Genomic DNA, 16860 nt, shown 5'->3' with positions numbered 1-16860 from the left:
CACCACCATCCTTGACAAAACTCAATCCTGAAATTTCCACAGTTCGGAACTCAGCCATTACCGTTTTGCCTTTTTGCTTCTTTCTGTCTTCTCCTTGACTCTGACCTTGTCCTCGCTTATGCCTCACTCTATCTCGTACATGCACGGGGCCTACACCCCGTTTCCTCTTCTGGCGACCCGAGGGAATGACGCTCAGATCCTCTGCCCACCCTAGCCTGCCTGCCTGCTACCCGTACACATACCTCCCTGCCTGGCTACCCACCTACCTAGCCGACTTTACCAAATCCATGTACCGTACCTACCCTACCTACCTACCCAACTGCTCATATTCCCTCTGCACGCCCTTGCAAATACCTCTACTGCGAGAGCCGTCAGAACGCCTCGCCGGGAGGGGGCGCGGGCACGTTTGGTGAGGCGGGGCTGGGTGGCTATGAACGCCATCCTCGCGGACAAAATAACATGCAAGTCCACTCGTAAATGACATAAAAGTACAAGTAATAGGCGAACAAGAAAAGGCAGACAGACAGACATGAGATGGATCCGATCCACAGGCCACAGGGACAGACGTTCGGCAACAAGACACCGCCCCCGACCCTCGGTCGCTGCCACCGCCGTCGCCGTCACTGCCCCTGCTGCCCCTCCTGATTCAGAGGGGTGATGGCTGGACAGATAGATGCTTGTCAGAGGAAACGAGACATCTGTGTAGGACCACAAATGACGGGTGTGTATTCAGTGACTTTGTGTGCGAGAAGCCGTGGGCTGGTTGTTGAGAATCTGTCCCGTGCTCCGCTCTGCTCGACTGGCTTTCGAACAAATGTGCATACATACATACATACTGGAAGAACACAGCGGCGAAAGGGGCTCAAACAAACACCTGGGAAGAGTAGGAGGGGAGAAGACCCAGTCCCGTGTACTCATCTCCTCGAACTTCTCGAAATCATCGTCGTCGCTAGCTTTACTCTCTAGCACTACGCTCTCTTGCCCATTGGGTTAAGATCTCATTTCAGTAGAGGTTGTAACATATACAACCATATTCGTTTTTCCCGCTCGCGTTATATCAGTCGCTCTGTGCCGAATCCTCAGTGATGCCTCCGACTAGTGACCGTGACCTTGATAATGCCCGAGGCAAAAGGTCAAGACCACCCAGAGCTATAGAATCCTACTGCAAAGTGAACACAATCACGATTGCACACCCCCCGCCATCTCTGTAACCTCTCCGCCCTCGTTCCTCGCCTCAGTCCCTTCCTCAACCAGCTTGGGCCTCCGCTTCTTCTTTTTCTTCTTCCTCACAGCCCCTTCTTCGCCATCGTTGTCTTCTGCCTGTACCTGATTCCGTTCCTCGCCCGAGTCCAATCCAACCTTGGGCCTGGGCTTCTTCTTTTTTCGCCTCACGACCGTGCCCTCAGCATCCACCCCCTCGCCCATCACCGTCCCTTGCCGTTCAATTTCACGCTGCATCTCGAGCCTCTTCTTCTCCACCTCGCGCAGCGCAATCGCCATTTCCAACTCCTCGGCTTCGCGGCGGAGGATCTCCGACTCGGTCTCTGCGGGACCTTCGAGGCTCAGGTTTTGGAGCGTCGACGAGTCGACCGACAGGAGTGTGCGGGTTGGCCGAGACTGTGTGCGCGGTTGGGCGTTGGGACTGAGTGAACGGGTCCGCTGGGCCTGGTTTAGGGCAGCAAAGGGGCTCGTGTTCGAAAAAGACTGTGAGGTGGGTGTGGTCGCGGTGGAGGCTTCGAGGGTCTCATCTGCGGTGACGACGAACCGCCGGGTAGGTTTCTTTTTTCGCGGTCTGCGCTCCTCTCCTGTCTCTCCTCTCGCCGCCGTTGTCTGGGTCCGATCAATTTGTAGATCGATGATTGGGATCGAGTCAACGTCGAGTTCATCATCACCGTTAGTCTTGCTGATGATGTCGTGGAAGTGAGGGTCCGTATCGTCGGACGGGGCAATGTAGAATGGATCGTCTTTGTTTCGAGCCATCCTCTCGGCCTTTCGCCTGGCTAGAGTGTTGGGTGACTCGGGTGCCGATTGATATGACAGCGGTGCAGTCTCCGAAGCAGCGGCAGATTCCAGATAAGCAGCTGCTGTTTGCGGCTGTAGTGACGTGATGGCCTGTACGGGTTCACGGTCGTGGTAGAACGACTGGAACACATCATCCCCATGGTCATCAACATCAGAAACCTGCGAATCCTGTAGAATAGTAGACAAGTCGGGATTTATGGGCGCATCGAGGTCTAGATCTTCGGGTGGAGGAACTTTCTTCTGGGCTGCCGCCGATACAGGATTGAGTTCTGCACCGCTGAAGAGTGTTGGAACTGCAGAAGTCAGCAGCAACGGTGCTTGGAGGCTATCTCCGTCCTGAGCAGAGAGCGCCTCTGAAGCTAGGCGTAGAAGTTCGAGGAACTCGACGCTTCTCTCTTGCACTTCGAGGTTGGGATGGGATGAGAGCTTCTCCAGGAACTCGGTAGTTCTGGCAAGGAGAAGCGACATTGTCGCACCCCTTGAGGCATTCCATTCACGGTCAGCCGTCGTAGCAATGCGTGCAATGATTTTCGGGATTGCTTGGACCACGATTGCCAAGGTCGTGGGACTAAATTGTCCAGATGACTCGTGGATCAGTGAATTGAGAACCTCGTATGGGTTAGACAAGTACAGGGCGAACTCGCCACAAATCCATGCTGCCGATTTGATGACCTGACTCTGACCGGTGCCATGTTTCGGGTAGGCGATGGCCCTGTTGGACAGCAAGACTAGAGTTTCAGCTGCCTTTGTCGTTTCTGGTCGGAGTTCCTTGACTCGGACTGTGATATCGCGAAGCTGACTTCCGACCCGAGCTCCTAGAGAGGTGTCATCCTCGAGTGTGGCTCTCGACGAATTCGCATCCTTGTCCGCCGGGAGGTGTCTGACCAAATGAACTAGTATTTCGATATACCACTCGAAATCGGTAATGTTAGCATAAGTGTTGTGAGAGCACATTTCAAGAATTCGATTGATGATTTCGTAGCGGTATTCGTCAGGCAGAGGGACATTTTCCGATCCTCGTTTGTCCGGGATCAGCCTCTGCTCCATGTCTGTCTGTTCTTCTTCGGCGTGTCCATTGGCGCCCACGGTGGCTGCCGCTGAGCCTGCAAGCTGTTTTATAAGGCGATTGACAACAGCTTGTAGGTTGTCGCTGCTGACCATCCCCGACACCAACTCCAACGCCTGCATTTTGATCGAAATGTCAGGGTCGTCCAAGCATCCCATGATGACGTCTTGTTGCATCGAAACGAGGGTAGGATGGGTGGTCACAATCTTGTTGAAGGCCAGTAGAGCAACATATTTCAGATTAGGATCTCCGTCCAACACGATCATTCCCCTTAGTTTGGAAATGCAAAGATCGGCCACTTCTTCCACGTCGACGCCGCTTTCACCGCCATCCAGGATTCCTCCTTGAATAATTCCGCTGATGCATTCGTAAAGTAACGACATTGCCGTTGTCTCTTGAATCAGTTTGGTGAGGGGTCGGACTAGCTTCTTAACCAATCTTGGTTCGAGAGGAGTCAGGACTGCGAACAGTTTGATGATCTTGATACCCATCCAGTTGTTCTTCTGGGCCAGTAGAAGGTCGAATAGCCTGGGTGCCAAAGGCAGAAAATCCTGGGGTCTCCGCCATCCGAGCTCACATACGACGTTGACCGTAGCGGCAGTAACGCTGCTGTCTTCCTGTTCATCTAGTAAACGTTCCTTGATCTTTGGCCAAGCGACTCGCAGCGTTTCAGGATACACCAGGGCTAGCCTGTACAGCGTGACGATGGTCTTCTTCCGCACAGCTGGTTGTGAATGGGACAATCGTGGCAGAAGCTCCGTGAGAATGGAGAGTGCCAGGGACGAAGTCACAATGTGCGGAAGGGTGACCAACGGCAGGGTTAGGACTGGTATTGAAGGAGAGGTGAGATCCTTTTTAAGTAGATTCTCAGCCAACATCAAAACCTCTGTCTCGGGTCGGAAGCTCTGGACAGCAGCGAGATAGCCAACTCGTTTCTGCGCCGGTTTCGGGGAGGCCATGACTTCCAAGACGTTAAAGGCGGCCCAGGTCATGTCATATCCAAACATTTCCAGGTAAATGAGCTTGAGCAATGCGGTGGCCTTGAGGTCCAGGTCCTGGGAACGAATCTCGCTTCGACATTCTTTGAGCGCGGCTTGAATGTATTCCGCCTCATTTCCCTTGTGGCCTCGCAGGCCTCGGATGAGGTCGACCAGTGACTTTTCAAACATATTGAAAGGTTCTTATCAGCATGTCATGAGAGCTGAACGGCCGGTGTTACCCCTGGAATCTGGCGGACCCTCATTTCTCACGCGACACCGATGTTGAGGTTGTGATTCGGGTTGTCCTTTCTTCGAGCGAATAGAAAATGAAGATGCCCTTGTGATGCGCCGCTGCCCCGAGCCCTCAGGATCCAGCACACGCCCCAAACATTCGCGCTTTGATTTCGCCTGTGACCGAAACGCTTTTAAAAGGCCACGGGAGAGAGACGATGATGTGATGAGATGCAACGACGCTGAGGACCTCTTCGTGTGGTGTCAAATGCTCCGCCTTAATGCCAAGGCCAATTATTCCGAAGAAACGGCGTGAACCGCTCGACGGCTTTACAAGGCGCCCTGGGCGCTCACTTGCGTCTTGAAAGCGAATGTGATAAACGAGGAGCTACTACCTGACTTTGCAGTGGCTCTCCAGACTTGAGCCTGTCCAGTGTGTTCTCCAATTTACCCTGTGATCCATTGACAGCCTCATTTTGTCCACTCCTTACACAGTACGAATCCTTTAGTGATTCCTCGAAAAACCTATTTAGTCTTGCACAGTCTATATCCTCCTCCAAGCCCAGCCCTGGTCGAATCTGTCATAGAATCAGGCAGCAATGGCGACAGTCGCGAGTCGAACCCCTTCTTCCGATCCTGCCTCCGCTCTCCGCATGGCACAGCAGGCTTCCTCGATCCTTGCAAAGTCGTCATCGATCAGTACGACCTTTCCTGCATCAATGTTCAACACGGCGGATTCTGTTGAACTATGGGAAGAGCTTGAACAACTCCTCTATGCGTGCCTACGAACCGGGGACGATAAGTCCGCCTTTCTATGTGTGGAACGATTAAGTCAGAGATTCGGTTCAACCAATGAAAGAGTTATGGCTTTGAGAGGGCTTTATCAGGAAGCCACGGCACCAGATGAAGCAGCACTGCGAAAGATATTAGAAGACTATGCCAAAATACTCATGGAGAACCCCATGAATGTCCCCATTCACAAACGACGGATAGCGCTCATGAGAAGCTTGGGAAGGCCGCAAGATGCTATCAAAGACCTGGTGGAATTCGTGGATTCCTTTCCCACCGACATGGAAGCTTGGTGTGAATTGAGCGACCTCTATCACTCACAGGGTTGCCTGCCACAAGCTATCTTTTGCCTCGAGGAAACTGTAATCATTGCACCCACTGCATGGAACCTTCATGCACGACTAGGAGAGCTCGAATATCTAGCTGCCATGTCGTCAACGGAGAGTTCCGAAGTCGACAAACACCTGTCACAGGCAATCCGACGATTCAGTCGAAGCATTGAACTTTGCGACGACTATCTGCGTGGGTTTTACGGGCTAAAGCTGGCCACGGACAAGGTTTTGCTGACGAACACGACGTCTCGGGGGAACACCAGCTCGTCGATCACCCCAGACAAGGCGCAGAAATTAAATCAGCTGGCCACGTCAAGACTGCAAGCTATTGTCAAGGACCGCAGCGGCCGACGATCCTCCGGGACCGATCAGTCCGAACTCATTGCAGCCCAGGAATTGTTGAACAGATCTAAAGGCTGAAACATTCCGCAAATTTCCTGGGGCATCGAACCAGAAAGCAGCCCAAGTCATGTCGTTACTCCGAATGAAAGCGCATTGAAAAAGCCATCTGCGTACGGTCGTCAGTGCCTTTTGGCACCAGAGGTGGACCAGGCGAAAGTTCCTGCAGAGAACCGAATGGACCGTGGCAGAAACCATGGTTTGGCGAAGATCATGTCAGATGCAGGCGTTTCCACTAGCGTGCTGCTGGAAGGTGGAAAGTTGGGCAGCATTTCGGCGCAAGCCAACGTGGCAGCGTTTCTGAGGATGCCTCGATTGTCGCGACACCCAACCACCAGCGAATGAGGCTCTTACCCCGTCAGCGGCCGTGGGTCGTTTCTGCCCATCACGTCTAATTTAGAGTCACTGGAGCCTCGTCTTTCCGACAAACTAACAACCACGAGGTCAAGTCAAGAATCCCACCTTCAGGCCGCACCCGAGTTGAGGTTTTTGTTGGGAGAAGCACCAAATGGAACGGGTATCATCAGTCCTCCGACACCCAAGGCGAGGGTGAATATCAGGCTAATCCGCCCTGCGTTACGGAGAGTTGGGTGTCCCGGTGGCAATCTTGAAACCGGGTTGTTTCGGTTTCTGATATATAGACTGAGAATGCCATGACCGGTCAAGGGGAGGGGTGGAGGGCCATCTTTCTTGATATCAACCCAAATGTAGACCCATTGCATACGATTTGCGTGCACTTTTGTCACTCCCATTTTTGCCATTAATAATACCAGGCTCACTGCTCCTTTGACGTCTCCTTCCACGGAGCCCTCAATGTCTCAGAATCACAAATCCAATCGCGATCGAAGAAAGACAGCGCGCAAGAAGCGCTTAACACTACTAGATCCAATCCCTTACAGATCGCTTGCAACCAGGAGAGAATTTTCTGTACCACACTGCGTCACCTGAGTACCTTTTGGACAAGCTGCGGGTTGTTGTGGCGACGCTCTCCTGTCGCCAACTCACATCTTGCATTCTCCCTTTTCAGATTCTTGCGGGAGGCTCAATCTTTTCTAGTCTTCCCTTTGCACCGCTGTATCCATCGACGGGCCCAGCGGTTCGATCCTGCGGAATCAGTCCCTCCGGGGCGAAAAACCGCACCAAAAAGTTCACGATAAACGGGGAACAAAAAAAAGAAATTGTATGAAACGACTGTCTGTACAAGACTTTGGGTGGAATTGATATAACCGTTTCGAGGTCTATTTGGACCTAACCTCTGGGCAAGGGTCAGCGTCACCAAGGGCCAAGTTGTCCTGGGGAGACACACACCTTCATTCATTGCAAAAGGTGGTGGTGGTGCTGGTGGTCAGAGAGGCCTCTTGTTGACACACACCATCAACTAGCAACCACGACAACACCGTCCCAGACCCTCAGTGGACTGACGTGCGTTGACTGAAGCGTGGATTGAATATTCATTCTTGCATACTTGCATACTGGGGACAAGATTTTCCTCTCATTGACGTGGGTTGGTGCCTTGCAGCAAAAGAATTGGTGGCCTGGAAGACAGAGGGCAAGGGAGGAGTCAGACTGGGCACCCAGGCCGCTAAGCCCCACTACTACCAAATAGACTGCGCCCACAGCCCGCAGCCCGCAGCCTACTGTCTGCTGCCCACTGCCCACTACCCATTGCCCGCAGCGCCCGCAGAGCGCCTGCACCCGGCGAATTAGGGGGAATTCCATTGAGTGGGTGAGCAATTGGGCATCAGTCACCAATTTCATTTACCCCCCGCGCCCCCTTTTTTTGGCCATCTCGACTCCTTGGCCGGATCCCAGCATCCAGAATCTTGATCCCCCCGTCAAAAGTCAACACACAATCACGCCAAACAACCACATTGGCGTCAACAACCTGTCCACGCGCCTCACACACATTTGCAATCTGGGCAGCCATACTCACCGTCTCATCTCGCTACCCGTACAATTGTCACCTTGCCAACCTGCTCCTCCTCCTCCTTTTCCTCTCTCGACATTCACAAACTTCCACCACATTCATACCCGTCGCCACCTTGCATTTCTGCCATTGAACTACGTTGTAATTCTCTTTCCCTCTCCGTCGCCTGATCGACATCCCCCCCTTCGGCTCCTCGCATATGCAACCTGTTCTGCCTCTGGCCCGACCCTTCGACCCTTCCCTCCCCACGGCCTCGGATCCACCTTGTCGGGAATTCCCACGACGCCCCTTCACGACAGCGAGACGCTACCGGTGGCACACCTGCAGGAGGTCATCACGCCCCTCTGCCAGGCCCTTTTGAATTTCTTCCACCACATTTGGCGCTGAAGGATACTGGTTTCAAAAAAAAAATATCATACACTGGATCTGGCCCATTTGGACGGTCCTACTGCCTGAAGTCAGCCCTCTTTGGTCCGGTTAGCACATCCCTTGACACTAACATAACCCTCAAGGCTATCTCGTTCAGCCTTCCCTCTGGGGTAGGTTGAACGCGGTAATTCCTTGACCTCACTCAGTCTCTCATGGGGTGGGTTATTACACCGACACTTTCGCCCACCAGAGCTAACTCTCCTGCTGTTAGGTCTTCAGGTCGTCACAGTCATACACACATTGACATTACCCACATCTCTCGCTCTCCTTCCCCCGGCTCGCAAGACGACGAGCTCCACGAAACCGGTGTCCAGGTCTCAGCGGGCGTCTCCCCCCAATATTCAGTCATTCAGCCGACACAGAGTCAGAGCGGCTCCTCCTCACACCACGGTGATTTTGTCCAAGTGCTATATCCGAACGAAATTCCGGAGCCCGATGGCTCGGATTCCGCCTCGAGAATAGATCACCACGAAAGAGTACCACAATACGAGTCTCGATCCAATTCAGCAAGACGACAGGCGGCACACCGTCAGCAGGCTATTCGTGAGCCTGCTCGCAGTCGCACCCGAGCATTGCAAGACACATCCCCGACGGAGAGCGGGGACTCGACCGAGGAGTTCCTTGCCAGGCCAGACCTGGGCTCTCACATGCCTCGTCCTCAATCATACTATGGGCCCAACGGGTATACTCACAGCAGTTCGTCAGCTTCATACCCATATCCTCCTGTGCCACATCCCGCAAATCAAGTGATTGCACTTCAACCACAACCAATGGCTATGCCATACCCCCCTACCTACCCCCAGAGCCAGCCCGTGCCATATCCTCCTCATACGGCGTACCCAGGAGGCTTCAGTCACCATGCTCCTTCTCAAGTCAGCGCTCCATACACGTCATCCCCTTATGGCCCTGCGACGATCGTCAACTATGGTGCTCCACCGCCGCCTGCCAGCTACTATTCTCCTCAATATCCTCCTCCCTTTGGTGGCCAGCAGTACCCGCCACACTACATGCAGTACCCTCAACAAATGCCGTACCCATACTATGCTCCGCCAATGGCGCCTTCCCCACAGCCAGTTTCCGCAAGTGCGTCTGCCGAAAAGCTCGAAACGAAGAACGACGATGACCTTGTCAGACGTCTCAAGGATTTGATGAAAGAAGATCAGCTTGCCAAAGATGCGGAAGCAGCCTCAATTGCGGAGCAAGAAAGTCGTCTTCAGGCACTGAGGCAGGTGGAAGAGAAAGTTCGACAAGCTGAGGAGAAAGCCCGACAGGCCGAGGAAAAAGCGCGACAAGATGAGAGGGCACGACAGGATGCCCTGGTCCAGGCGGAGGAAAAAGTTCGCCAAGCCGAAGAGAAGGCTCGACTAGATGCAATACGTCAAGCCGAAGAGAAAGCACGGCAAGATGCCCTCCGTGCGGAAGAAGAGAAACGAATTCGAGAACAGGCTTTGCTTCAGGCAGCTGAAAAGGCCCGAGCAGAAGCCACAGCCGCAGCTGCACGTATGGAAGAAGAGCGGCGGATTCGAGAGGAAGCTGTGCGGGCAGCAGAGGCGAAGGCGCGCGCCGAAGCCGCAGCCGAGGCCGAACGCAGGGCCGCAGAGAAACGAATCCGAGAAGAAGCGAGACAGGAAGCAATTCGGGCTTACGAGGAGCAGGTCCGAGCGGCGGCGGAACAGGCTGCGAGAGAGCAGCAGATTCGCAAAGAGGCTGCTGAGGCGGCTCTAAAGGCGGCTGCGGAAGAGGCAGCTGCGAGAGCAGAAAAGGCCGCAGCCGAGAAGAAGATTGCAGATGACGCTGCAGCGGCCGCGAAGAGCGCCATCGAAAAGGAGGCCGCAGAGGCTGCGGCGGCTGCTAGGGAGGAGGCAAAAAGGCTAAAGGAAGAAGCCGAAGCGAAGCTCAAGGAGGCTGAAGAAGCAGCCGCCAAAGCAAAGGCAGAGGCTGAAGAGGCGGAAAAGAAGGCCGCGGCTGCGAGAGGGCCGGAGAAAAAGGCTCCTGTTAGATTCAAAGATGCGATCGGGCGCAACTACAATTTCCCCTGGGATCGATGTTGCAAGTGGAGGGTAAGTTAGTTAGACCATTATCAAGGTGATGGAGAGCTGACTATTGGCAGGACATGGAAAATCTGATCGTCCAAGCATTTGCACACATCGAAAACCTGGCAGAACATGTGTCTGCCGGCCGTTACGACCTGATCGGGCCTGACAAGGAGATCATCATGCCCAACTATTGGGAATCCACCATTGAGCCAGACATGCATATCACAATGATGCTGTGGCCCATTCCGGAGCCCAAGGAGATAATAGAGGAACCGCTACCACCGCCGCCTCCAGAGATCTTAGAGGACACGATTATAAATTTGGATGAAATCATCAACCCAAAGAAGGAGAGAAAAGGTACGGGACATGGGCTACGAGAAACCTGACGGTAGAATGTTTGAGTGCTAACCATGAGCTATAGGCCCCAAGAAGAAGAAACCGACCGGAGGCATCGCTGGCTGGATGCTGGGAGGGGCAGGGGGTCGGCCATCGCGGCCTTTAAAAGGTGATAAAAAGCCTGATGTGGCCGCTAAATCTCAGCACGGTGCCACTGACGACAGTGCATGCATCGTTATGTGAGCGGCTCTCTTGATGTTGACAGGACGGGTTGGAGTAGATTGACCAGCGTCTGATCCGGACGGTGATCGTGAGAAAACAGCGACAAGGCGAAAATTGGGTGGCACTGTCCATTCCTCGACGATTTCGGTACGATACACTTTACGCCAACTACATCTTTCTGGTTTTCTGCGGCAAACCCTCCAATCTACGACAACCCTTGATGGTCGACGGACAAGAGAACTGCTGGCATAGGCCACTTCAGGAGGCATGGCTTTATCCTCTCGAGAATTCGGGATTGGTTTTTCATGCCTCAGGGGACGCGACACGTGGATGAATCTCCTTTGTCATGGTTACGACTTACGAACATGTGGATTTAGCGGGTGTTGTTCAAAATACATGTGGGAGTCAGCACTCTGATGCCGAACAAAAGGCTCTCGATGGAGTGGCGAAATAAACTGGACATGATATCGATTGGATATCGGCTCAAGGACACTGCCACCATGTTGCATACTGAGGTTTTTATCTGGCGTTCTGCTTGCCTGGGGTTTCATATATGATACCCATTTTCATTTCAGGTTGGTCGGCTTAGCTGGCAATGTTGCTCATTGCCTTGGAGATAAAAAGGCTGTGTAGCAACATGATGAATAAAATAGAGCCTATCAAAGACCATTCTTGTTCTAGTCTGCTACGTCTGTCGAGCTGGATCGAGTCTTGTATGTTCCGTTGGTGGTTGTGTATCGAGAAATCTCACTAAGCGGAAAGTCACGTGCAGGCACAGGACAACCTCATCTTTCAGCTTTCATTGATCCATGGACATTTTGTCAACCCCCCAAGAAAGCGACCATTCTACCTGGTCCAGGTATATCTCCATGACAAGTCTTATCTCCTACAAGACAATATCATCGAGCGGCTTATAAGACGGACTGGTATATGCCGCGGAGCCTCACCAGAGTCGCCAATTCCCAAATCTCTAGCACGCGACTGCATACCGCAATAAGTCAATGGTCTCTGGGTCGAGGTGCTCACATCGGCCTAGGCCTGTCTTCAAATAGACGCCGCTGACGAGCCTGGCGATGCGAAACCGATTGCGCCCCATCCGGTGACCATCGACACAATGTCAACCAGGGTGTTGATCCATGATTACCCTCATCGGACAGTAGCCCTTGCAACCGAGGAGCACGTCCTAGTATTTCGCCATTCCCACGCTGCACCGGAAAGTGGCAGAGCCTCAATCTCGAGCTCGACTAGCCTCCCACTGGCTAATGCGAGTCGGTCCAACGTAACACCCAGATGTATGGTCGAGTTCGGAGACAAATCCCTCATCAACCTCGAGCATTTTCATCCCGTCACTACCGCAAAGGGCACCTTGGGCCTTATCACCCTCAATAACGATGTCTTCCTTTGCGTGATCACAGGCTCGGAAGAGGTGGCCACTGTAAGGCCAGGCGAGACCGTTCAGAAGATCTTCGCCGTGGAGTTTTGTAAGTCGGTCTGGCCCCGTTGCACAGAAGCCGTGCTGATGATCGACCAGACTGCCTCAACCGTGCAGACTACGACCATGCCCATGGGCCCTATCCTAACCCGTACCCTGGGCAAGTCTTCCAGTCGGACGATGTCGATTACACTCAAGGAGACGATGTCTCCGAGCATCCCTTTCACGCGCTGAAGAAGCTCCTAAGCAACGGAAACTTCTACTACAGTGCTGATTTTGATCTTACACGACGGCTACAGGATCGGTAGGTTGCCGTCACTCGTCAAGAACAGTGAGCTGACAACTTCCAGTGCCGAGGCAGAAAACACCGTTGACATTTCCGGTCTCGACGAAGGTCTCCTTTGGAACTCGTACATGATTGATCCGCTGGTTAAATTCAGGAGCAGGCTTACCGACCTCGAACGAAATGCCCTTGACCGTTCTGGCCTCCTCACTTCTGTAATTCGAGGCTTTGTCAAAAGTCTACCGATCCCAGCTTCTTCCTCCCCAATCCGGGGAACTGTCCCTGGTCCACCTACGACCCTGACCATCATCTCAAGGTTGTCGTCTAGAAGGGCTGGAACACGGTTCAATTCTCGAGGCATTGACGACGATGGTAATGTTGCCAATTTTGTCGAGACCGAGACAGTCTTCTGGTCTCCCACTGGCCTCTGCTTCTCATACACCCAAGTGCGAGGCAGCATACCGATATTCTGGGAAAGCTCGAGTAGTTTAATACCTGGCCAACAAAAGATCCAGATAACTCGCTCGCCAGAGGCCACGCAGCCAGCGTTTGACAAGCATTTCGCAACCTTGGAGAGAACGTATGGTGCAGTGCACATTGTGAATTTGCTTAGCGCATCAAAACCGGGCGAGGTCGAACTGACAGAGAGGTACCGCTATCATGTGGGTCGAAGCCCACTGCGGCGACATGAGGAAGGTGAAGTCGAGGAACACCATTTGCTCCACGAGACGGAATTTGATTTTCACGAACGGACCCGTGGACCTACTGGGTACGAAGCGGCAAAAGCGATTCGACCTTATTTGGACGCAAGCGCAGAGTCGTTTGTTTACTTTCTCTCAGAGGAGATCGAGGAGGTCGCCGTCGAGCAGGGGAGACGGAAGCTTGTCCGAAGGCCCATTGTCATTATGCAGCAGAACGGCATCTTCCGTGTCAATTGTCTGGACTGCTTAGATCGGACAAACCTGATCCAGGGCCTAATAAGCCAGATGGCACTGGAGTTGTTTCTGTCGCACCGCGATGAACGAGGCAATTCCGACTTTTGGATGCGTCATTCTGCATTATGGGCCGACAATGGAGATGTTTTGTCCAGAATATATGCCGGGACTGGAGCGTTGAAGAGTTCATTCACAAGGCACGGCAAGATGAGTTTGGCGGGTGCTCTGGCGGATGCCCGGAAGAGTGCTACTCGCCTCTATGTCAATCACTTCGAGGACAAGAACAGGCAAAACACTGTCGACCTATTACTCGGCAGGTTGGTTGGACAGACGAGTGTCGACCTCTTCGACCCTATCAACGACTGGGTGGTTGCAGAAGTTGTCAGACGAAGGGCCGAGTTTGAGTCCCGAGATCAGCTCAGGCTCGGGATGGGAACATTCAACCTGAATGGCAAGACAACAGGAATTCATGAGGACTTGACACCTTGGCTGGATGTCCGCGGAAAAAATCTGGATATCGTGGTGGTTGGGTTTCAGGAGATAGTCGAGCTGAGCCCGCAGCAAATTATGAGCACAGACCCCAATCGTCGGATGCTGTGGGAAAGAGCAGTCCGAAACTGCCTCAATGGCCATGGCCCCGACGAGAAGTTTGAGGGTGTACCCACAAAAGGCGATGAATATGTTCTTTTGAGGAGCGGGCAATTGGTGGGAGCTGCATTGATGGTCTTTGTCCGTGCAAGCATTCTGGGTCGAATCAAGAATGTGGAGGGTGCCATCAAGAAAACGGGCATGAGCGGGATTGCCGGGAACAAAGGTGCCGTCGCCATCAGGATGGATATTGAGAGCACGTCTGTGTGTTTTGTCACTGCTCACTTGGCCGCCGGGTTCGCCAACTATGAGGAGCGAAATCGAGATTACAACACCATTACCTCTGGCCTGAGGTTCCAGCGCAACCGAAGCATCGAGGACCACGAGATCATCGTCTGGGCTGGGGACTTCAACTATCGAATCGGTCTGGGTTACGAGCGAGTCAAAGCCCTTGTCAACGAAGCGATGATTGGTTCGGAAAAGATCAGGGAAGACGCATTGGGAAAGCTTTACGAGAACGACCAACTAAACATCCAAATGGTGGTGGGGAATTGCTTCAACTATTATCGCGAAGGACGGGTAAAATTTCTGCCCACGTACAAGTACGATATTGGCAAAGACGAGTTCGACTCGAGTGACAAGCAGCGAATACCTGCTTGGACCGACCGGATTCTCTGGAAGGTCAACCACACCCGCAATGTGGTCCAGGCTGGAGAGGTTCTTGGCTCGCAGATGAAGCAATTGGAATATGACAGCGTCATGGGCCTGAGGTTCAGCGATCACAGGCCCGTGTACGCCATATTTGACGTGGGGATCCGGGTGGTAGACAAGGAGAAGAAGGATACCTTGACCAAAAAGCTGTATTCGAAGAGGGCGAAAGAAATGAAAAGCAAAGCCGGAGATTCCACAGAGGGGCTGGATGACCTGGAAACCGATGACGAGACCGACAGTGTCATGGAGAGTCTGATGGGATACGAGAGCATCCAGGAAGGGCTTCCTCCGGCCAGCAGCGACAAACGAAAGTGGTGGTTGGATGGGAACAGAGCTGCGAGAAGCACAATTCGGCCACCAAAGGAAGGCATGATGTTGAGCGGTAATCGTGAAGGTAACCCATGGAGGGAGGGTGGGGAGGACGACTGGGTCGAGGTCGAGCGACCACCTATCATGGACAACAACAACAACAACAACAAGCAAGGCAACAGACTGGGGAACAGGAGGCCAGAACCACCGCCACCGAGAACGGTGAAGAGAATGGTTCCGCCACCCTGGGAGGGAGAACGAGCTACAACGCCTTCCACCGCCGCGGCGGAGATGAAGGCCCTTCGACGTCCGACGCCCCCTACACCACGCGGCGGTTCGGCTTCTCGGAACAGGGCTTCCAGCGCCACGACCTCTCCCATACGGTCGGCCATGTCGTCGGCGAGCGATCTAGCCAACATCCCGGCGCGGTCCTCGTCGGCGGCGGGATTCCCCAAGAAACGGCCGCCGCCCAAACCCACGAAGCCGTCGGCTCTCACCACCTCGTCCAGCCAGGTCGCGGTTCCGCAACTGAGCCCCCTCCCCGCCCCGGTCATGCCACGACTGGCGAGCGTCTCCCGGCCAGACGGTCCCGCCGGGCCTGGTGAATATGACGAGCGTCCTCCACCACTACCCCGACGTCAGGAGACGGCGAGTTCGACCGCCTCGTTCGTGAGCGCGGCTGATTCTCTCGCCGCGGCGCCCAGCGCGAGGCTTCCACCGCCACCTCCACCAATGAGGGTCTCGAAACTGCAGCATCAGCAGACCCTGCGCCATGACGGCGCGAACGATCCTCCTGCACCGCCGCTGCCCCCGAGGAGGGACACAGCCCGCGGCAGTATCGGTAGTACTGGTAGTAATGGCAGCGGCGGCAACAACAACGACAACGGCCCGGCTTTGCCCACGAGGAAAAGACCCGACAATCCGGATGCCAACACGGATGCCAATGCGAATGGAGACCTCATGGACGAGGATGACGGATCCGGCGCGAGCAGGTTGGAGAGGTATAAGCCGCTCATGCCCAGTTGATTGACCTTGAAGTGTTTCTTTCCTAGACACCCTGATAGGAGGTTGAAAAGGGTCGGGTCGGGTCGGGTCAGTCGAGACGTGAAGCGGAACGAATACGTGGGCACGACTTTGGGGGACTGGATGCGAGAGAGAGGACTTGGATCATTTGACATGCATCATGCAGCCTATGGAGAAAAACAATATACAAAATATCCCCTTTGCGAGCGTGTTGTGTGTATGACAATTCACACACGAAGCATCCCTTTCATGGGTTCTTTTTTCCCTCTCGATTCATTCCTCCATGCCATGCCACGGTTCCTCTACTTTTCCCCCTCGCGAGTGTTAACTTGGTTGTTTGGTTTTGCTTAGTTGGGATGGGATGCGTTTCCTTTGCCGGGTTCTCGATCTGGCCCGTATGAGACTGATCAATGCGGTGCCCAGCAGGCATGCCTAGTGATCTTTGACCGTGTGGCAAACGTCCATTCCTGTCTCCTGCTTCGTGTCCTGTTTGTTGATCGAGGGTTCCTTTCGCTGGGAAACACAGAGCCCGGTCTGGATCAGCTTCCATCCCTCTGCAAGCTCTGCACTTTCTTGGAATGAGCTGCGCTCTAGGTTCATGTCCACGGTGGCGACAAGTAGTGAGTGAGTTTTCTCGTTCCTTGACATTGTCGTCCATGGGTCAATCTTGAGAGGATGACCGGGTCTGGGACACAGGTTCCACATGGGTGGGATGGTACGAGTTCCCCCGTCGTGATTCTTGCATCTGGCGAATATTTGTTTCAGCCAGCGAGCTGTGACCAGGACGAAGATATGATCCACAAGCATGCT

The 16860-nt window shown here is 53.7% G+C and overlaps 3 protein-coding genes across 3 annotated transcripts; 2 read left to right on the top strand and 1 right to left on the bottom strand.

Annotated features, from left to right (window-relative positions):
- Positions 1 to 1179: 1179 nt before the first annotated feature.
- AYO21_03578 (hypothetical protein) lies at positions 1180 to 4257 on the bottom strand (the record flags this gene model as incomplete). Its single annotated transcript, XM_022653552.1, has 1 exon — positions 1180 to 4257. The coding sequence occupies one exon, from the start codon at positions 4255 to 4257 to the stop codon at positions 1180 to 1182; it is 3078 nt and encodes a 1025-aa protein (XP_022514076.1).
- A 641-nt stretch (positions 4258 to 4898) lies between these two features.
- Positions 4899 to 5840, top strand: AYO21_03577 (hypothetical protein; the record flags this gene model as incomplete). The annotated part of the gene is made up of 1 exon (XM_022653551.1): positions 4899 to 5840. The coding sequence occupies one exon, from the start codon at positions 4899 to 4901 to the stop codon at positions 5838 to 5840; it is 942 nt and encodes a 313-aa protein (XP_022514075.1).
- Positions 5841 to 8327: 2487 nt separating this feature from the next.
- Positions 8328 to 16053, top strand: AYO21_03576 (hypothetical protein; the record flags this gene model as incomplete). The annotated part of the gene is made up of 7 exons (XM_022653550.1): positions 8328 to 8332; positions 8387 to 10235; positions 10286 to 10568; positions 10633 to 10770; positions 11822 to 12250; positions 12301 to 12505; positions 12552 to 16053. The coding sequence occupies 7 exons, from the start codon at positions 8328 to 8330 to the stop codon at positions 16051 to 16053; spliced, it is 6411 nt and encodes a 2136-aa protein (XP_022514074.1).
- Between the last annotated feature and the right edge of the window lie 807 nt (positions 16054 to 16860).

Source organism: Fonsecaea monophora, assembly GCF_001642475.1.
Source record: "Fonsecaea monophora strain CBS 269.37 chromosome Unknown Scaff18, whole genome shotgun sequence".
Classification (NCBI taxonomy): Eukaryota; Fungi; Ascomycota; class Eurotiomycetes; order Chaetothyriales; family Herpotrichiellaceae; genus Fonsecaea; species Fonsecaea monophora.
Note: the sequence above shows the minus strand (reverse complement) of the source record. Positions and strands in the feature narration are given on the sequence as shown.